Here is a 23,213-nt window from a genome sequence, read left to right on the forward strand (position 1 = left end):
CAAGAATTGAATATGTCCACACCAAGAATTTCATTCATCGAGACATCAAACCAGACAACTTCCTAATGGGCATTGGCAGGCACTGCAATCAGGTACAGTGTATGATGATCAAGTCTGCATTCTGGAAGGCTTGGATGGAGAAAAAGATCTCACTTGTAATCATGTCTTTCAGGGCATGTTTCAAAATCTTGTGTAGAGTCTAGACGATTCAAAAACAGATCCTTTGCACAGTGTGAAAGCTGCAAACAGCAACATCCCTTTGAACAGCAGTGTGTTGCAACCCCATGAAATGTCAGTCAAACCCAAAGCTCTTGAGGTGCATGCATTCAAAACACTTGTCTATGTGCATGCACCCTACGTTGTATACCTGTATGTGTGTCTCCATAGAGCACAGGGTATGTTGATGGAAGTGAATGAAAGGTCAAGCTAACCTCTGCCTTCTTCAGGATGTGTGTTTCTTTTTCTTTTTCTTTTCTTTTTTCTTCTTCTTTGGTTAAATCACTCAGAAGGTACTTTGGACATTTGAAATTAGTGAAATTTTATAAAAAGCTACCCTTGACCTTGTTTTACTGAACATGATCTACAGAGAAAAGTGATTGCACAGATGAATCTGATACGCTGTCAAATGTGATAGCCTGTAAAGTGCATTGAAATGGTTACTGAATCTGAAATGCATTATAAATATAAAAACTAGCTAGTATTATAATTTTGTTATTTGATGTTCAGAAAACCAGAATGGGTAGCATGATACTAGTTTTAAAGGTGTTTACAATAGCCTCTAGGCCATCTTTGCATGAATCAAATTGTATTCATGTACAAGTAAAGACACTGATGCCTGACTATAAATATTTAACAAATTTGATAATTTGCTTTGCTTGTATGATGCTATTATGGCTTCATCAGTTGAATGCATGTCAACAGGCAGTATTCATTATCATTAAAATGCTCTCTTTAACCAAGTAGAAGGCCTTTAGTAATCAAGGCAAATTGAAGGAGACTTGCTTGTGATTTTTCATTTGAACATATATTGGTCATACTGGGTACAGGGTTTCAAATAACTTATAGTGATAAAGATGAGGAATAAGAATGTTTTCTAAATACATTATAAATCACAATGAACGAGGATGATGATGTAGCAGTTTCGCATTAGAATGTATGAATGGGTGCTCAAGGAAGCAGAGCAAAAGAAGAAAGCATGCGTAAATTCTACACAGAAAAAGCTATTTAATATACAAGTTGTATTGTAATGAAATTACATTGATACATTACTGGAATATGTTAGCCTCTACAGGTACAGTTATGTCATTATCTTTGTGGAAATGTAATATGTTTTGGGGTTTTCAGAGTATTGGTGTATCTGCTCTAAGACCACAGTAAATTCCACACATCTCACATGGCACTATTGATTTATGTGCTACATGTTGTGAAATTATAAATATCATCTGGACTGTCCCTTTGAGTATAAAGTTGTTTAAATTTGTAATTATAAAGTCAAGAAATCAGAACTTCCCACTTGGGATAATGACAAAAAAAAAAAATTGATTTTGTGTTTTGAATAGTCTTCATAGCCATTTAGGGCATGTTGATCTATGTAGATTACACATTCCACTGGTCATCAATGTCTTGTATTCTTTTTATTTGCAGCTTTTTCTCATCGACTTTGGTCTTGCGAAGAAGTACAAAGACTCAAGAAGCAAACAGCACATACAGTACCGGGAAGACAAGAATCTGACGGGAACAGCAAGATATGCCAGCATCAATGCACATCTTGGAATTGAACAAAGGTAAGGAATGCCTCCCCCCCCCCCCCCCCTTCTTGCTGTTGATTAGATCAGGGTCCTGTTGCATAAAAAGATACAATCATACGTAAGTCACAAAATCAAATGTAAGTCAGGTATCAGCCAATCCGAAGTAAGTATTCAAAGACTTATTGGGTATGTTTGATTTAGGACTGTTTGATCTTGAAACTTTAGTGCAGCAGGGCACAGGCTAGAGCAGGTTTCCCATAAGGCTAGTGATTTTTTTCCTATTTGATTGATTGATATAAATAAGGATGTTTACTATGTCATTATATATTCAGGTTTCCATCCAGTTTTGATGGCCCATTCACATTCATTATTAATTCTGATAGTTCACGCTTTACTGATAATGTCCAAATACCCAGTATGGTACAAATGTGGTATGTAACATTGTAGATGATAGAAGCATGCAACACAATTACACTGAGTAGAACTTTTGGATTTGTGGTCGCATGTGATGAGGACAGATGTACAGCTAAAGAATGTTGAATCAATATCTTTTGGCTTTCAAAAGCTGGTTTTTATTATGAATGATTTCTTTGCAGCTGGTGGCATTCCTTGGGTGCCAGAAATTTCTCCTAGAGCATAAATTTACAAACAAGGCTGTTATCCTGAAGTCATGGTTAATATTTCATTAAGGCTATTAAAACACTGGTTGTTTGCACAACAATTATAAAGCAAGTTATTCAGAACACTGTAACAGAATGTACCAAGTTTAAAACAAAGGAACTCGGAAAGTTGATTTTCAAAGAGACAATTATTGGTCAAGACCCTGGTTTTTCGATTGAGAATTCATCCTTTGGTAGTTTCCCTGCAGTAAAAGTGACAGCATAATGACACACCGTTATCATGCAGGTGAAATACATCAATGTTAAAAGAATGTCATGACCGTGTGAAAATGTCAATAATTAATTCAAAATGGCTTTCTACAATCTGATCTGAGAGGATTTTTGCGGTCAATTTTAGTACCCATCTAACACAAAGAATCAGTCACATGGGTAAAGCCTGTTACTATGAAACCCGTAAGAGGTCAGTTTAGGCTAATAAGTACTGAATCTAAGTTTGTTACTTGTATTTCAAATTTTTACTAACATGATTCTCTTATTAAGTGATGGTTAGTGTACGAGTGCTTAATTGTTCCTTCAGATAAATCTGTGAATCACATATGTACGTTGCTGCCTGTGTGAGAATTTTCTACAGCTATGAAAGTTGCATGATACAGTATCTGCTGTGCAATTGTATGGTCAGGAAATGTGGAATATGTTGGAGTCAGAAGTGAAAAGATGACCCATGTCCAGGAAGTTTGCCAATGAGCTGTCAAGCTGATTTTTTTGGTACTTTTTTGTATAGTGATTGTGTGTGTGTGTGTGTGTGTGTGTGTGTGTGTGTGTATGTGTATGTGTATGCGTCTGTGTGTCTGTGTGTGTTGGGCTCACACTCACAGATCTAATACATTGTACATTGTTCTCAGATGTGGTTGAGGTGGTTTGTACTGTACTTTAAAACCAGAAATCTTTGTGTGCATGAAACTTTTGCAAATTTTATGAGGAGCTACAGTTCACAGGAGTAAAATGCACATGAAAGATTTTGTCATTGCAATCCAGTGCATGTTAATTATATGTACTCACAATTTTTCCATTGCCTGCAATTCGCAAAGTTTCATGTTGTGAAAAAGGCAGTCTGGTCCAAGTTGTGAACGTTTCATGCTGCAAATGTCTCTGGTTTTGCTGCAATGCTTACATACAAGTACATTAGGAAATCCTTTAACATATCATTCATTGTGATTAGTAAGGATGATTAAGAGAAGTATTTGGTGAGGAATCCACATGCTTGGTCGCTGAGGTAAAAGAGGTGTGCATGGAAAGAGGCTTTGTGGCTTTGTTTATTCCAAACTTGGCAGTGAAAAAGGGATTTCCCATATTTTTTTTTTTGTGTGTGTGTGTATGTGTGTGTGTGGGTGTGTGTGTGTGTGTGCAGGGAGGTGTCACCTCCCTGGTGTGTGTAACAGAGGCATCTGTTATTTCCAAGAAGTAATTGTGCTGTGATACTTGTACAGCTGTATGGCCGTGGGGGAGTAAATAGTAAAACAGGATGTATGAGATTGCCAGTAGCAGTGCTCCTATCCTTGTATGCTCATGCCAGTCTACATTTAGATTGAACCTTGGTGTGTATACCTCTTTTTACAAAATCTGTGTAGTAAGACAGAACTTGTCTTTTAAGTACAGTATTGAACTCTTGAAAAATAATTGCAGTATGTACTTGTATGACCTTGGTCGAGAATGACAATTAGTACACCTGTATTTTTCTATTACAACACACCAACATCTACATTGTATCCACAGAACGTACAATGTACGTTTGACATTGCAGAAAATCTGTAGCAATGGCAGTTATGGTGATACATATCAAATGTGATTGTATGTATGTGCGTACATTCATTGTATAGCCACACAACAGGATATGTCAGGGTTCAGCCCTCTCACCATGAAGAGTAGGAAATTGCAAATTACGGAAGAGTAAAATCATGTCAGAAACTGCTGATTTCAGCAAGAGGTACATTGTACATTTGCATTTGGTAATGTTTTGGTGATCATTTTAAGGAGAAAACTCACTGCTGCAAATTTGAATTCTTCAACTCGTGTGTTCAAACTGTTTATAGTGCAAGTGTTCAGTTCCTTCAACTAGGGCTGTTCAGTAAAAACAATCGCTCATGCACTGGAAAAGTATCTCGTACCTTTCCAGTAAAATTAATTTGCTGTTTCCCCATGATACTATTTGTGCATTGGTATTCATGCCATTGACAGGAATGGGTAAATCTCCAGCCATTTCAGGAAATGTGTTATTTCTGTATGGTACATGTTGTACAATCAGCATGTCGTGTAAGACATACACAGGGCTGCCAACTCTCACGCATTGAGCGTGAGACTCACGCATTTTGGTCCTTTCTCACTCTAAAACTTTATTTCATTTGCATGCATTTCTATTGATCTCACTCATTTTGACTCCTAAATTATAGCATTGGCCTATGGGAGTCTCACTCTCAACTAGTTTCCAGTGTTGGCAGCCCTGCATACATGTACATTGTGCAATGTACAATGTATGTCTTCAACCATTTTGTGCATTTGAATTCATAATGTGCTCTGTAGAAATATTTGCAGAAACCATGGGATAATACATTCAACAAACTACAATTGTGTTGTATTGACTTCCATGACAGGCCAATTTTAGATATAATTGTTGGATACCATGCACCAGAAAGTACAATGTCCTACATGTGTATTCAAGTAGTCAATCTTATACTGTGTACTCAAACATGAGAACAACACTATGATATTGTAGTGCTAGAGATTTTAGTAGTTTCCATTCACAACTGTACCACCAGATTGTACATGTACATAAGTATGTACATATGGAGACCAAAACAAACAAACAAACAAACAAACAAACAAACAAACAAACAGATAACAAGTGGCATGTTACTCTGCTAATGTCATTTTTTCCCTTTCAAAATATAGGCCTACTGGTAATCTTACTCATTTTGTACTTTGTATGTGTAGGATATGTTTCTGCTGCAGGTATGTTGTACATGTACAACGTTGTAGTATGTAATGTCATACATGCACTGCTCATACACTAGTTAATTACAGTATTGATAGTATGCGTTTCATAGTGGAGGATTGATATCAGTGCAAAGGCTGTCTTTATTTTTTAGTTTTTGGCATTGACTTACAATGTAAGTAAGGGACTCGACATCTACTGGAAAGATATTTATTTTCTGGCGATCCCAGTTTCAGTTTGCGTTGCAAAGTTGCTTGGTGTCACAAGTATTAACCAACCGTTAGGGGAGGCTGTTAAGCATACAATGCATTGGTTTTTGAATTCCGTTTCTCTGAAGCAGAGATGGTTTGCCTGAACTTGAAAAAAATAAAAAAAGGGTAATGGAGGGGGTTTGCTTACAGCTGGCTCTATGCTTGGCGTACTGAGTGCTTTGTTGTGCGAATGTAAGAATCATAAAACAAGGGTGCCAGTTTTCAGGCAAAAGCCTGAATTCAGGCCCTGGTAGTATCAAAGTTCAGGCCCTGTCTTATACACTGTACAAAGTAGCCTGATATGTATTTAGATCTACAGTTGCTGTACATGTATGTGTTTCAGGCCCTTTCTTTCATACAATGTACTGGCATCCCTGATAAAAACAGTAGACACTACAGTTTCCATTGTGAATAGAAAGCTTGACCCAGCAATTTCATTGCAGAATCACAGAAATTAAAGGGATAGTACAGTATTGGTGGAGATGAGAATTGGGCTTTTAACTTTTTGCGAGATACCACGAAAACATTTATGATATAGTACAGAGCATACCATTTTAAGAGGAATTCAAAGTTTATTTGATGAAAATCGGGTTTGGAATGACTGAAACATCCAAAAACAAAGTAAAACAAAGCGATTGTAATAAAGTGTGGGTCCCATACTGTACTTTATTAGAATTGCTCTTTTTTGGATATCTCAGCCATTTCAAAACCAATTTTCATCAAATAAACATTTGATTCCTCATAGAATTACATGCTCTTTCATATTTCATATAGAGGTTTCTCATTATTTCACCAAAACATGTTAGAAACCCGAAATTAGGCCTCAGCCAAAACTGTACTATCCCTTTAACAAGTTATGATTGGGGGGGGGGGGGGGGGGGGGGATTCATTTCTATTTTCAGTTGATGGGGTTCAGAAATTGTGGCTGGTAATGGGTATAGTGATAAAATAGTGATGTTAAGACCTGCTGCATGCAAATACAGACCTACATGATTTACAGAAATGTTGAAATATATGCATTGTACTTTGTAAATTGCTACATTCGTGCATACAGGGTACACATGTGTTATCACTCCATGCCAGAAGTCAAAATGTACTTTGTGGCATCACTGTAGGTCTACATGTGTGCGGTAAGGCGAGCTACAGCTTGAAGTTGACATCAAAGGTGGCTTGCTTGCTCACAGTACCTGAGGGGTTGTATGTTGGCTGTGAAGTGCGGGCAGTCCAGCTTTCAATGTTTATGCCTGGTTAATGGATGTCTTGGCAGGGTTTCAATTCGAGGAATTCCTCACAGCAAATCTGGCTGGGGCTGGCTGGGATCCATCCCACATGATGTCATTATTTGAATATAGCATTGACCCGAGATAGATTTCTCATTTCATGCCCCTTTCCTCCCCCTCCCCCCCCCCCCCCCCCCTCTTGACAAGCACGCATACATTTAGGGCCTCTGTGTTTGATATTCAACTCAAGTGTGTCATCAAAAGCCCCCCCCCCCAAAAAAAAAAAAAACCAAATAAATAAATAAGAATAAAATAAAAATAAAAAACACAACAACAACAAACAAACAAATGAATAAATAAATAAATAAAAATGAATAAATACAAAATAAATGAATAAATAAATAGATAAAAATATATAATTCTAATAATGTAAAATATAAATGAATATGTAAATAAAAACAAATAATTAAATAGATTTTAAAAAAGATGAATAAATAAAAAAATCTGTCATGTACCTGTGGTATGCATCTACAATGTACAGTGTACTGTACATGCCATATTATTGTGCAGCTTACCAAACATGCAAATTGTACACAATGTACACATTTGTTTTTAAAAATACAGTGTACAATGTACTACACGTACACTGACATGTGTTGTAGTTCAGTATGATCTTGGTAAAGTCAATTTAAATTCGAATGCAGACATGTACTCCTTTGGGTACGTCATAGGGTAGGGCATTGCATGATTTAAAAAAAAAAAAAACCCTCATGTTGTAAAGATTACAGTAGGTCTATGGCATACCAGGTACAATTATGTATCTACACCATGTAATACATGTTGTATGTACAAGGCAGTGAGTCACTGCTATCTCTTTTACAGGCGAGAGCACATACTACATGTATTACAATTCCTAGGAATACCAGCCCCTACTGTTTATCCCGGTGCCTGTTTTCTGGGTTGGATTGAAATAGGATATGGGGACACTGCATGGAGGAAGTGCAGGGGGAAATCCACACACACAGTGTTTTGCACTGAGTTACTTTAGGGACTGCATTGCAAATGTACACTACAGAACTTTTGTGTACCGGCAGTGTAAATATCCAGAGGACTTGCTCATAAAATATGGCTACTCCTCACAATGATTGTATCTACAACATTACCTGCAGTGCTGTTCAAAGTGACAATACTTCAAGTTTATGTTCCACCCATGTGCCTTATTTACATGTACTTTTATATGTTTGTTCGAGTACCACCGTATGCTCCTTCAGTTGTGACAAATATGCTCAAATGCCTATTTTGCAGTTTATGTTCTACGCTTGGAAGAGCCCACAGTGTGGTTTACGATGTTGTATTTCTTTTTTTTTTTTTTTTAGCATGACATATTATTAATGAGAGGAATCTTTACATTGTTCAATATGTTTGTTTTTCTCCATAAAGATTTTGAAAAGATCTTGTCAAGGAGGCCTGTGCTTCCCAAGGTTGTAATATACAATGTCAATATGCAAAGTGTAAAGTGAGTGGGGGACCTTAAAATAAAAGTGTTTTTTAGTGAGAAATCTCATGGCATGAGAGGATTAATTCAGTTCCTGAACATTTCACTCATTCAGCTATTAATGTTGTCAACATCTTATCTTGACAATAGTTTGTGAAGACAAGCCACTGTGAACACAAGATGGGGGTGGGGGGGGGGGGTGTTCAAATGATTGTTTTCTTATTAACTACAAATGTATAGCTTATTAAATGCACTATCTGGTGACATTGTTCCTGTATTGAGAACTCCTTTTCATTTAAAATTCCCATGATATAACAAGTGCATAATTCTAAACACTACTTCAATGACTGTAACATTATGAAACATGTAGGACACTATACGTTTGCACTGCAGGGTTAAGCCAGGCTGACACTTGCACGATTCTGTGGCATGCATTGGCACGACTCGAGTCGTGCCAGTGCGCAAACTAGTCGTAAACTGGCGTGAACTGTACGTAGACCCGTCGTGACCTGCGTGCCATGTCCGGACGAGAATTTTGAATTGTTCAAAATTTTGGTCACGACTTGCCACGACAAAATCGTGGCCAAAAGTCGTGCAAGTGTCAGTCTGGCTTTATACACCTGTAGGGGGAAAAAAAATGAATAACTCCCTCAAGTTTGATGGCTAGCTTGCTTCCTCTAAAACCACTAAATGCAATTCATCTAATGTGTCTATTTTCGTTCCTGTTGATTAGATATCTTATTATTCTCTCTACCTCCCCTTTGTGACACACCCAATAATTGACAAGAATGAGCATTCAAATGTTTACTGTTTGATTTGATTTGATATTCTCTTTATTGCATTGCTTTCAAATAGGTCATACATCAATTGTCAACAATTCAGTTGGATATGATATACATTGTATGGCATTGCACAGTATGGTTATTTTACTAATTTCAACAATTTTCATTCCATACATGTACAAAATTTTATAATTACACTGTAAAAGTTGTATTGTAATCTGTTGTGTTGTAACGTGTAATGCAAGTGGGGATGGTGTGGTGCTATCCTTGTAGCCTCATCCTTTTATACAGATGACTCACTACCTAGTAATGGTGTTTTCCTCCAGAAATGGACATCATTCCAGTACAGTGAACTTTCAGAGAGCGAGAACAGTAGACACTGTGTATAAAGTCAGTAACTGAACAACAGAGCTGCATGACAAAGTCCCCACTTTAACACCCATTGTGGTCTTTTGTGTCTATCCATGACTGTATGGAAGTGCTTGTCATATGTGGTGTGCATCTGCCTTTGTTTCTTTGTCTACCTCACCATTTGGTGTTCAGTAACCTTGTTTGTGTCTGTCTTTTATGTCTACATGTGTTTTCTTCTTGGAGGCTGTGGTGCACAATACAGGTCTTTAATTTGTTGCATACACATGTACTGTACATGTACATGCATCCACAAAGTATGTGTGTGCAATGCAGGACTGAAGGTCCTCTATCATTTAATTAGCAAGATATGCCTCTGAGCATTTCTCATTCAATATTAATAAAGACTGCAGTTTCTAAGACTTGTCTTCATGTGTTCAAATTATAATTACTTTCTGATCATGTGAAAGTGACTTGCTATGATTCAAAATACCACCTCTTACCTACAGCGTGTATATACTGTAAGCTAACAAAGGAATTGTTCATGGAGGTGTGCAAGAAAACAACATGAATACAAAACTGTTAGTTCGCTTATTTGATAGGAAAAAAGTTTATATAACGTTAAAAAAAATACTTAAGCTTGAAAAACAGATGCTGAAGACGGATATTTTGGTTATCCAATAACTGAAAATTTTATTTTTCTTTAAAACAAAAGTAAGTTAAGTTTTTGATGACACTGCAGTGTATGTTGGCCAACAAATAAACATGTATATTTTGGTGTACAATGTATATTTGTGCTCTCAGTAATTTTAAGGTTACAACTTTTGTACAACATGTTTGTAGCTGGTCTGAGGTAAATATTTATAGTTTTAAAGTTGATTGATCAGTCCGTGATCAGTCTCATACCATATTTGGATTAACATCAATAGCCAGCCACTCTATGAAGTCATAGAATACGCTCAGGCTGTTTGTGTGATCAGAATGACTGTGAAGTAAAGAATGTATCAAGTTGTAGGTAAATTTCAAGCTATCATGCTGATTTCTTAAATTCTCACTTGTTTCTTGCTGTGTGTGTGTGCTGTCTTGATATTGGAATTCTCAAGGGCAAATCATAATCTGGGTGAATGATAGGACTAATAGGAGAAGAGCAAGAAAACCATCATGGCCCGAATCATGTTATTTAAAAGGTGTCATGCTGCGACATGCTGAACAGTGCAGAGATCTATAGATGCAGGTGTACCGGGAATATAGATGTCTGTGAATGAAGGCATACCTATGGTATAGGCCTAGTTCTGTAGCATGATAGGCAATAATATATCTGCTGGTAGGAAGTTCTGGTGGCAGAGGTATTTTGTGTTTTAAGTTCTCTCAGACATTCTAGATGGTACTGAAGCATTTGGTTTGGAGTTGGTTTTTTTTTTAGTCTTGTCTTTTTTTGATGGGTAATAAAGTAATGTGTGATATCACAAATGAAATAAGTACCATGTACATATAGTCATGGAGAGTTCTTGAGATGAAACAACATATGAAACCGACTTCATGTATAATGTCTTAAGACTTATCTCATGATGACTAAACTGTAAACGTCATTAATTTCACATGATGAGCTACTTCAAACATATTAGCAGGTTCCTGTAAATACAATAACATTGTATGCACTGAGAATTTGCCATAAGTATGTTATCTACCAATTCGTACACTCACACAGACCAAAGGAAAAAGGAAAGAAAAGTGTTATGACATTTCTATGCATGAAAATTACTACTTTGATACTGGGCAGCATGCATACTGATCACAATGTACGTGCACATCTTGCCTCACAACAATTTGGCATTACACAAGTACATTTGTACCCACATTTCATTCACAGACTCAGTATACTCACAAACGATCCATTTGAATATTGTACAGCCAGCACAGGAAGATATGCACATGATGTACGTGTAGAACCTTGTAAAAGTGGAAATTTTCGAGATGTTGAAATTTTCATGCATATCGCACCACCAGAAACTAGTGCAAAGATAAAAGCACAGGAACATCTTTGCTTGCCATATGTTCCTGTACTTCCGAATAGTGTTTTGATTCTGTGGAATTAAAAATATGCGAAACTCTTCTTACCCAACCAAGCGCGAAAAATTAGTTGTGTGAAAATATCAACTTTTACAGCAGTATAATGATATGACAAAGTGCTTGATTCAATCTGTTTGAATTAAAGAAAATTGTGAAGATGTTTTTGTGGGTTTTAACCCTATTTTAACTGGGCTATTTGAGACCAAGTTTTTACTGGGGGGGTCAATTTGACCCCCCCTTCCGATCTTGGCCGCCGATCGCGCGATCGCCGCAAAATTTTGCCTGAACATAGAGCCGGATGTCAACTACAAGATTACATGGTCATACAGTAGGCAAAAGTTGATTTTATATTTTTTAATGAATTAATTATGCAAATTTACGCATGAAATCATATTTTCACCTATAACTCCATCAAAAAGTCCAAAGGATTACTAGATTTTTGTGTCAGAGTTCCTCAAGAAACATCAAACAATTTTCTTGTAAAAAAATAGCGCAATCAAAATCATCAGTTTCTTTTGTTTTTTATTGTTTTGTTAATTTCTTGTGCATTTTATTGTTTTTTCAACCTTTTGTTTTTTATTCTTTTTTTGCCAGAATTTGTTGCAGGCACTTTTTCAAGCTTATCTACATTAGAATTAATTAATTTCAATGGTTAAAAGTTGAAATAATCTAATTTATATCAATTTAAACAAAAAAACACAATTTGCATTGGATTTGCACACGAAATCATGTATTTGAGCTGTTTTCGGATTGACATGCATATATGCAAAACATTGCGTAACTTCAGAATGGTGTGCCCGGACGTCGCAAATTTGGTCTCAAAATATGCGGGAGACTTCAATGAAAAAAGTCATGAAATGACGCGGCAAAATCTTTGCGCGTTGCGGAATCGTGGTGCGAAATGTCGAGGGGGGGTTAATTTGACCCCCCCCCCCCCCAGTTAAAATAGGGTTAAAATGAGCTAAAAGTAGCACAAAATCTGTTAATTTTTCTGTGTATACAGCACTAAAAATTACAAATGGGTTTGTTTTGCTTCAGTACATTGTAAGAGGATAGTAAAATCCTTACACTCTAATGAATCAAAGAGAGTTTTTTTTTTTTTTTTTTTTTTTAAGATGATTCACTTTCATATTTATCATTTTGATTTTACCTTCAAATATTCATAAAGTTGCCTTCATCTCTTCTTCTTCAGTTGGAAAAATTTCTTTCTTAGACTCTTTAATGGTTTCAGGTTGCTTCCCTCCTCTTTCAAGTTGTACTGTGGGTAGATCATTGCTTCAGTGCAGTCTGTTTTCATTAATTTTTCAAAGTTATTTGGTACATGCTGTCTGATATAGATTGTGGGATTATAAATGGAACCAATGTCAGCAGGATGTTGATAATTTCAAGCCACCGATAGTGAGAAGGACAGGGCTAATTCAGAGGGTTATGATACTATAGGTACAGTATATGCAGAGCTCTGTATACTATGTTACATGCTAGAGTGCATAGCCCGCAAAATGTGTGTACACCTCTACAAATTGTATGGATATATGTAATGAATATATACAGGTATGGTGAATTCTTAAGAGAGATAATGTTCAGTATATTGTGTGCTCGGTTCCAGTGGAATGATTGTCATTTTGAGCAAGTTTAAGCATGATGTATCAGGCTAAACATGATTATTACCTTGGAAGTAATACCTGAGCTGGTATTTGTACATGTAGATGCTGTACAAGTTGTACATTACATGATACATCATACTACCAGGTATAGATGGTGAGATATCCTTGTTGACTTCATACTGTGCATATTGTATTGCATGTATAGGGAATGATGTGTTAACTCAGAAAGGCCATTTTGCATGTTTTACATGTTGCGTCAATGTTTGCTGTGACGATGAACCCTTGGACTTGTTTATTTCAGGGAGTGCAGTATCTGGGGAGTAGACACTGATGTAATCTTAAAGGTACATATCAGACACAGGGTACTCAGTATTCAATAGGATACATTGTAGGAGTCCTCAGCTGTACTGTGAACATGCACATATGCAGCAACTTACACGGTGTAAGTCCAAGTGTGGTTTTTGGAATCTTCATCAAAAAAGAAAAAAAAAAGAGTATGTCTGATCTGAGCTTTGATTTTACAATCATGTTCTAACAAATGCCTCTATAAATCTGTGTGCAGATGAGCCAAAGATGTCAGAACCTCCTTTTGACCAGAAGTTTTGATATTCACCTTCTGAAAAGAGCCCCCCCCCCCCCCCCCCCCCGATAAAGCAAACAAAAGTAAAGAAAAGCAAAGTAATTATAATCGTCTACATGTATGCCTTGGCTTGCAGTTGAACCCGACATTGCGTGCATAGTGCAAGGTGACAAAGTTAGTGGTGATTAAACAATACTGGAACACTTTATGAGATAAAAACAAAACCGCCCAGTATTCAAGGAACAATTTCTTTTCACTCTCTTGAACGTTGAAGCATTTCAAAATAATCATCCAGTCTCAACATCATAGCAAAGGCTGTGAAGTTCTGCTCTGAACTTTCAAAATGTTATCAATACTGAATGAAAATGACATTTTTCTGCTGATAGAACAGGACACATGGGGCTTCATTGTGCACCAGTATGTACTGGACACAAATATATGACATCCATACAGTGTAGCTACTGTATTCCATCCTTATTTGCATGGCTTCAAGCATCGCCATTATTAAAATTGTGACATACCTGTGTAGGCTGACCTTTTAAAAAGAAAAACTTGTTATTGGAATTATGACTTTTATATTATTGTACTTCCCAAGTGTATAGTGCATTATCATTGCTTACTGGGAATCCATCATAATGAAAATAGCACGGTGAATGTTGCACATTAAGTTTTCTCTTACAAGAAGGCTTCATGATTGTATAAATATCTCTGCAGCTTGGCTTCTGCCACTATGATGTATATCCAGCGCTTCATTGTACTGTATTGAATGGAATTCATGAGATTGTGGGTGATAAATTGTAGTTTTGGTGCAGTTTTTGAGTGTGTATTTTGGGAGTTGCAAATATATGGGGTAGCGGAGGCATAAAATTATACGTAAAAATTGTTTGATTCAGCGCATAGAAATTGTAGATGTGCTATTACAGTACATGTATGTAAATTGATAGACTTGTTCAGATGAGCCATATTGTTCTTGACCTCTGCCATATTTAACATGTTATATATTTATGTAGCAGGGGCCACAAAACATTCTTTTTTTATTAATGTGAAAAAGGGGTCAGGGTCGATGCTACCTCCTCCGCTTTTAGGTGCTTAGACAGGAAGAATCTTAGGACAGAACGGAACCTTTGAAAAGTCTTGGGTGCTGTGCTTTTTTTGTGTGTATGTGTGTGTTGTTGTTGTTTTTCTTCAATTTATTCCCCATATATATGTGGTTTTGTTTTGTAGAATCAAAACAAGTGCATGTATGTGTTTGTGTATATATGTGTATGGGGGGGGGGGGGGGGGCTGCTGTAAACTACCCAACATATAATTTTGTACAAAGGAATTGCAGAAATACATGCAATGTGTCCATAAAGCACTTGCATATTGTATTGAATACATTTCATGGTTCTTGATTTTATTGAACAGAGGTACAGTAATAACGTCTCTTTCTTGTTCTTTTACGTAGCTCCCACAAGAGATGGGTCGCTAGTGTGCACTTAGGTGCAGACACAGGGAACTGAGGATCACATCACTGGATGTGAATGTTTCAATTTGCTATATATTGGTTTCATCTCAAATGCAGTTTACACAAGAGCATTGATATAAGTTGCAAGATATTTCCGTACATACTGTATGGGTTGCTGAATATTGTGTTTTGTAGTGGATATTAGATATAATATTAACTCCGTCAACCCCCTTCAGGGGTATGAGAGTACAACACATAGGCCCTACAGTGTATGTACAATAGTATAATATGAGAACAATATTCATTTATTCATGTGCAAAAATATGATTCATTAGGAAAGTGAAAGTTTAAGTATGTTTACTTTTTTAGAGTCAAACAGGAAGCAGAAACCTACATGTATATTATGGAATGCACTTGGCTTCTTGATTTGAGGTGATCATGTGATTTAAAGGTCCCACTCTGAACATGTCCATGTATACGTGTTGTCAGTCAACTCATAAAGGCTATTCTTGGGGTGTGATAAGTCATAGGAGTAGACACACTGTTCAGATGTTGCTTTTTAATCACCTTTAAGAGAGAGAGAGAAAAAAAAAAGCACACACTTAGAGATCAGCCCTTGCTGACTCACTGGCAGGCTGGATCTAGGACAACAAAGCAGCGACAACCCTATCACACTGCTTGTTGAGGGCTGTACACAATGTGAACGGTACAGTATGCCACAAGGCTATTGACTGAGATGTGTGTAGGTTTTCCATTTCTGTGTAGACACCCACTCGAATTGCACAGGGCAGGTCCCTATGGTATTAGAGTACATGTACTGTACTTACAGTTTGAACTTCAGCTTTCAGAGCTGAAGGAGTGCAAGTTAGAACATTAGTATGAATAACTGCAAGTCATGGAAGGCAGTTATTGATCCGAGTGATTATCATGAGTGAACACCTTACACTGGAGACTTTGTGCATGTACCTCTACCTCCATATTGTCATGTTCCTTGCATCCATCTTTGCAGTATTATGGCCAGGAATCATATTCTTTGTGTGCAGGTAGTCATCTGTAGATTGCACCTGCAACTGTGGTCCAAATTGTTGCCATGTCATTCAGGGCTAATTGATTAATAGTAAAATCATGGAATGATTTTCCCTGACATAGATTTTCCCCATCTTAGTAGTATATTCCAGAAGAATTATGATTTTCATAATTTTTTTTTTCATGATTTTAAGTTTCTTATTAATATTAAGAATTGATAAAAAGTTCTAGCTGTGAACCTTTCATTCTGTAATTACTGAAGAAGAAAACAGTATAATAAAAAAAGCACATGCAGCATCATAAATGGTACAAGTAATTTACCTCCATTCTCAATCTGGTACAGATAATACAGCATGTTGGAAATACACATGTATGTAAAATGAATATTAATAGCCTGCAGAATAAATGTGGCTGTATGTAAGCCCACATACCACACTCGCCATGTCCAATATCTGTCGGCACCACTAAACATGATGCATACCTGTGCATCTGTATGATCTGTGTAAATGTTCACATTACATTGTCTGTCACAGTGCTTGTTTATATAGAACAGATAATACAATATGTACCATGTGTATCAAATATCACAGTCCCTGGCTGATCAGTAATAGAAAGCTGTGTCAGGTTAAAATCCCACTGCTGTGTGCTCAGCACAGAGAGTGCTGGCTGTGCTGCATAGACCCATTGACCCTCAAAACAAAGACTGGTTTTGTTGTTGTTTTAGCCTTTACAGGAACTCTCCCCCATCCCAAAACAATCAGTTTCTTTGTGCCCTAGGTACAGCTGTCATGACACAGAACACAAGGGAACAAAGAGCGTGTTTCTACTGAGCGACGAAAATTCGAGGTGATGCCAGCCGATGTGTGGTGATACCGGCCGATGCCGGCCGATACCGGCCGATGCGTGGTGACACCTCGAATTTTTCCTCAGTAGAAACAGATCTGGTAGTGGCCGATGCCGGCTGATGCGAGGTGCTCCGTCGTCCATCTATTGAGGTGGTCGATGCGAGGTGACGCGAAGGAGGATTCTCAGTAGAAACACACCGGGTAGCGAAATTCGTGGTGTATCGGACGTCTAGAATTTCTCCCCGCGCTTTTCAATCGGTTCATCGCACACATGTGTACAAAATACGTGTGTACACACAGCGACCGTGTTCGCATCATGCTTTGTTGGTACCAACTCGCTTGTGTATGTGTTATAGGCCCTCCTACGTTACGTTACATGTGAATTGTGGCATTCATCGCCTATTGTTCGCGTGATTAACAGCCTAACTTATTGCATTACTAAGCCCTCATCACTTACTTGATTTTACACCGCGTTATTTCATTTTACATTGTCTCGAATCGCGAGAGTACCACATCAGTATGTCGCAGCCTTGAGAAAATATCAACTGGACCCTCGATCTCCAAAGATTTCTCATCAGTCAGTGGCAGGATACCACGGTATGTTAGTTCGGGGTATATTGGATGGGAAGACGAAGAGAAATGGCTAATCAAAAAATAGCCGACGCAGTTGTAGCAAAGCAGGCAGGGTTCGACCCAAATCTGTGACTTAAAAATACCTGACTTCCGGAATCGCCGCATTTGCACGTCACCTTTGCATCACCTCGTATTTTATCGCTCAGTAGAAACAGCTCGAGTGGTCATAAAATACGAGGTGCTGCGTTGGACAAAATTCGTGGCGATGCCAGGGATGTGAGGTGCTCTCAGTAGAAACACGCTCAAAGACTTTCAGGGTGTTCAGATGCAAAAAAAAATTATGTATACAAGAACGGTATAGTAATCCCAAAACGGTTTAGCTGTACGATGACTTTATATATGTCTGAACGCTGACTAACGAAACGATGTATAACGAAACGACGGTCAGAGCATCGTTTTGAACTAGAACTCGATAACGAATCAGCATTCCATCGTGTCCATTGTGCGTCTGAACGTATGGCGACCATAGAACGGTATAAGTGGGCGGGGCTTAATGAGAGCAGGCACGAAAGGTGACCCCATGTAGCTGTTGTTCAATAGCATAACAGCATGCGCAGTGGGAAACTGCACATCTATACGATGTTTTCCAGAACAGTCGAGATTAGCATCTGAATGGTCTGTCGGCTATACAATGATGCTTTATATGTTGTTTCTTTGTCAAGTTTCGGTGTAAACTGGCTTGCATCTGAACAGGGGGTTTGTTTGGGATGATATGGAGATATTGTCAGTAGTTGCACTCACATAGGATCACTGTGGTATTAAAATACCATGGTAATTTATTGTCCCTGTTCTTGTTCACAAAATACCATGGTATTTCTGCCCGAAAATACACATCTCTGAGGTGTCCACTGCGCAAATGTACAGTGTATTGTATATCTTCTATGGGGAGAAGACAGTTGTGTTGTCATAGGCCACGTGAGAAATGCAGTGCTGTATGATGGGTGGTAATTCATATTATTATTATGATTCACACTCAAATCTACTAGGTATATATTTCATGCGAAGTTTGAATTACCATGAAACCATACACAATGTAAGGTAAACGTACAGAAAATTCAACATACTTTCACTTTTCTTGCATAATGCAAAAGAGCACTTGGCTTGCCTCCTTCAGAAGACATGGGAGATAATATTCCCCTAAACATACATCAGTATTAACAAGTCAAGGGAATGTTTGCTTTTCAAAAAAAGATGACATTTTGTTTAATTTTCTTTATATTTTCTTTATATTGTTCCACGCATTAGACATCACTATTTACTGTAGTAGTCTTCTCCAGCGATGGCAGCACTTAAACTTCAAAAATTTCTAACTTTTGGACAGAATGTCCGATTTCCCTGAACTTTCACTGATGTGTTCTGTATACTAATAGTGCTGCATTCACTCAATCCAAACATAAGGTGAACTTGTCCTTTCATATATGCACATTGTATGTTCAAATGTGATTAGCTTTTCAGCCTTAAAACAGAAAAGATCATCTCCAGCCAGGACTGCAAATACAATTTGTATACTTCTTGGTTCTCTAAATTCATTCTGCCAGTAGCAGTGTGCAATGTGTCTCCATTTATCTAGTTGCTCCATACAGTACATGTAATACAGCCTCTGTGTTAGCTTTGAACTGTTGGCCACTACTGTATGTGGTCACAGGCCAAATGTGAGTCGTGTGTATCATGCTATGTGGTGCATTGTCAGGCAACAAATCTATTGCCAAAGGTTCCTTCATACACATACAATTGTACATGTTGTTTCCATGACTAGCAAGAATCTTTTGATTCCCAATCCATGGCTACATTTATTGACATCCTTCCGTAGTAAAATCAGTTTTACCTTCAGTTTCAGTGTGTTTATGACTGTGATAGGAGGTATACAATTGTAGTTATACACACTTTTATATCCCATTTTTATGATGTCTTCTCCATCAAAGCAGTGGAATAACAGAAAATTTATTTATGTTGCAGTAACATTTTTTTTTTCATTAGGGTGGTACATAATATTTCCATTTACCTTAGCCCTGATTTAACAATCGCAACTGTATCTTTTTATGATTCTGCGAGAGATGTTACAAAAAGGGCATTTTATACATAGTTGGTGAAATACAATGTACCATGGCTTGACAGTATACCAAGATTAAGCGCGAATGGTGTCACAAAATACCACCTACAGTGTGTACCTTACAGCAATGTACAGTATAATCTCATGTGACCCGACACACTTTTTGTATTTTTCCTGTGTGTAGGAGATACATGTACATGCGCATGTGCAGTGCTTTAATACCAGAAATATCACAGTATTTTGTGAATGACAATGTTACCAAATGAATTGCAAAGGTATAAATGTACCAATCAAGAGCTGCAGAACATTTGAACATGTGTATGCAGCCACCTCCCTGGTGTATGTGTGTGTAGGGGTAACATGGGGAGGGGGGCTGTGGAATGGGGAGTCATGGGTCAACCCCCTGCCCATTCCTACGTGGAATGTAGTGGTGTGTGTGTGTGTGTGTTGGGGGGGGGGGGGGGGGGGGGTGTTCCAGCCTCTTCATACAGGGCTGATATTTTCACCTTGACCTCAACTGCTGTCCAGTATGCCAGGTTCCTTGTGGAGTTCCACTTCCTTGGCATACATGGAATTATACACCAGAGCAATTTACCAGTGAAACTGAAGAGAACATATACAAGGGGTGTATGTAGGCAGTGCAGTGTATTGGGAGGGGGGGGGGGGGGGGGGGGGAGATGTGTTACAAGTAGGTGTTGTAGTAGAAAGGAATGGGATGGAGCCGTTGTGTACTGCAGCTAGGAATATACAATGCATGATGCAACTGTGAGTATGGGATGTGAAAAGAGTGTAAAAGTCTTGTACAAATTCTTATTTGCTCGTTAAAAACCAGAGCCAAGAATTAAATAGATAGATAGGTCTAGTACATTTACACAGTATTTAACACATAGGCCTTCATGTACTCACAAGTTTGCTTTCCAGTGTAGTAATGTATTGTAGCTCAGTAGTGCAGGATTGATGATCAATCATCCAGTGTCATTTTGCATACTTCCGTGGCTCTATCGAAATTATCATACCATTAGAGAACTTTTATCCTTTTCTTGTTTTTTTTTCCCTTACACCCAGGAAGAGCTGGTGCAAATGTCAATGTACGTGTATAGGCCGACACTATAGCAGGATGCTACATAAGCACTTGCCCAGGGCAAGTGAAAATCAAATTTGGGCAAGTGTTTTTGAACAATGAGAACAAATACTTGCCCAAATTGGGCAAGCAAAAAGTTTTGAAGCCACCTTTTTTTTTTCTTTTTTCTTTCTTACTTATTCCCCCCAACAAACCCACAAAGTCAACCATACAGGAACCCAAAGATTGTTATGGTTGTTTACTGATGCAACATACTTAATATTTCATTTCAGCAATTTTCCTACAATTTATGTGAAGAAGCCCTGTTGCAATGCAATGGCAATATTTGATCGGACCAAGTGTGTTATTCCATTGCGTTTAAGCGTGCAAATCAATGTGTGATGTGTGCTGTTTATTCCAATGATTGTGTTTTATTAAGCCCTTGATGAACACATGATTTTCTATATCATTTCCTTATATTTCAGACTTTCTTTTCGGGCAAGTAAAATTAATGTTCGGCCAAGTGTTTTGCAGCAAATTTGAAAATCTGCTAGCCCGACTTGGCAAGTGGCAAAATAAAGTATTATGTAGCACTCTGACTATTAAAGGATTGTTTTGTGTACAGATCAGCCATGTCCCATGCCATGCCCCTTGAGCTACATGTATACACCATGTCAACAGAGTACCACTGTGGTTGTGCAGCTGCTTGAATGTATTACACTGTGCATACATGTGTACAACTGTTTTCGTTTCTCGAGCCAGTGCTGTTCCCACATCCTGTGCAGAGCTTGAATTCTGCTCCTGGATGTGTAGTGAGAAAAACAACAATAACAACAACAACAGCAACAAAACTTATGGCTGTCTGTAAGAGGAAATGTATGTATTTCTGGCATTACCTTTAATAACTCATGAAACATGGTGATAGAGTGATATTTGCATAAATTCATTTTGCTGTAAATGCCTTCTTAGAGTGCAGGTACACCTGTAGCTTTACATACGATATGTAATGATACATGTATGCCAAGGGATACAGCCCACATGCTAGGATTGCATGCATCATATCATGCTAAGACAGGGAAGAAACAAAGAATCTGTGATTTCTGTCCAAATATCTGTACAATAATTATCACAAGTGTTTAGTTTGTGTTGTACAGTGTAGGGGTTATGTTGTAAATACAGTATGGTGCATATGCATGTGTAGTTATGATAGGAATGTGTAAATGACAACTGGAGTTCTGTTGATACTGGTTCTTCATATAGTACACGTAGTCACCATCACCCTTGTATTCCAAAGTAATAGAAGCTTACTGTGAAGGTACAAGCCAACCGATAGTTGATTACTGTAATTCACAGACTACCATGGCAGTTTGTGCCATGGATGGATGTTGTAATAATTTGTGACTGTGCTTTTACAGTCCCAGGTTTTATATCAGCATGCCGGTAGGAATACAGTATTTTTCAATTGAGGATGCATGCTCATTCATTCTTTACAAAGTTTTTTTTTTTTTTTTTTTTGATTAGCAGCAAAGGATACATTGTACATGAATGAATGAATGAATGAATGAATGAATGAATGAATGAATGAATGAATGAATGCATGAATGAATGAATGAACGTATGAATGAAAGAACAGGGTTTTTTAGCTCACCTGAGCCAAAGGCTCAAGTGAGCTATTGCGATCGCCCTTCGTCCGGCGTCCGTCGTGCGTCGTGCGTCGTGCGTCGTCCGTCGTCCGTCGTCCGTCGTCCGTCGTCCGTCGTGCGTCGTCCGTCGTGCGTCGTGCGTAAACTTTTTACATTTTCATCTTCTTCTTGAAAACCCCAAGACCGATTTTCATCAAACTTGGCAGGTAGCATCCCTAGGGGGTTAGGAACTCAATTTGTTAAAATGGGCACCATGCCCCACCCAGGGGGCCCCCAGGGGGGCCCAAACCCCCCAAAATTAAGGAATCTGTAAAAATCTTCTTCTCTAGAACCAGAAGTGATAGAGCTAAGTTAATAATATGAGTTAGTACATTGATGACTGTAGTTTCAAGTTTGTTCATGGCAGAATCAGGGGTGCCCCCCTTGGGACCCAGGGGAGGGGGGTGGGGAAGGGTTCTAATGGGGCCTAAATTGTACATTTTCATCTTCTTCTTGAGAACTCCATGACCCATTTTCACCAAACTTGGCAGGTAGCATCCCTAGGGGGTTAGGAACTCCATTTGTTAAAATGGGCACCATGACCCACCCAGGGGGCCCCCAGGGGGCCCAAACCCCCCAAAATTAAGGAATCCGCAAAAATCTTCTTCTCTAGAACCAGAAGTGATAGAGCTAGGTTAATACTATGAGTTAGCACATTGATGACTGTAGTTTCAAGTTTGTTCATGGCAGAATCAGGGGTGCCCCCCTTTGGACCCAGAGGGGGGGGGGGGGGGGGGGGGTGGGGGTGAGGAGGGGTCCTAAT

The 23,213-nt window shown here is 38.2% G+C and overlaps 1 protein-coding gene across 1 annotated transcript in view; it reads left to right on the forward strand.

Annotated features, from left to right (window-relative positions):
- The first annotated feature begins 6 nt into the window (after positions 1 to 6).
- LOC139735240 (casein kinase I-like) overlaps positions 7 to 23,213 on the forward strand; it is a 28,951-nt gene continuing 5,744 nt past the window's right edge. Inside the window, exons 1-2 of the mRNA XM_071645993.1 lie at positions 7 to 92; positions 1,645 to 1,784. Of these exons, the coding sequence (XP_071502094.1) occupies positions 66 to 92; positions 1,645 to 1,784 (167 nt within the window). The 5' untranslated portion in view covers positions 7 to 65. The remainder of the gene's footprint in view (positions 93 to 1,644; positions 1,785 to 23,213) is intronic.

Source organism: Diadema antillarum, unplaced genomic scaffold (assembly GCF_040938485.1).
Source record: "Diadema antillarum isolate AM-2024a unplaced genomic scaffold, OU_Dant_1.0 seq00000566_RagTag, whole genome shotgun sequence".
Lineage (NCBI taxonomy): Eukaryota > Metazoa > Echinodermata > Echinoidea > Diadematoida > Diadematidae > Diadema > Diadema antillarum.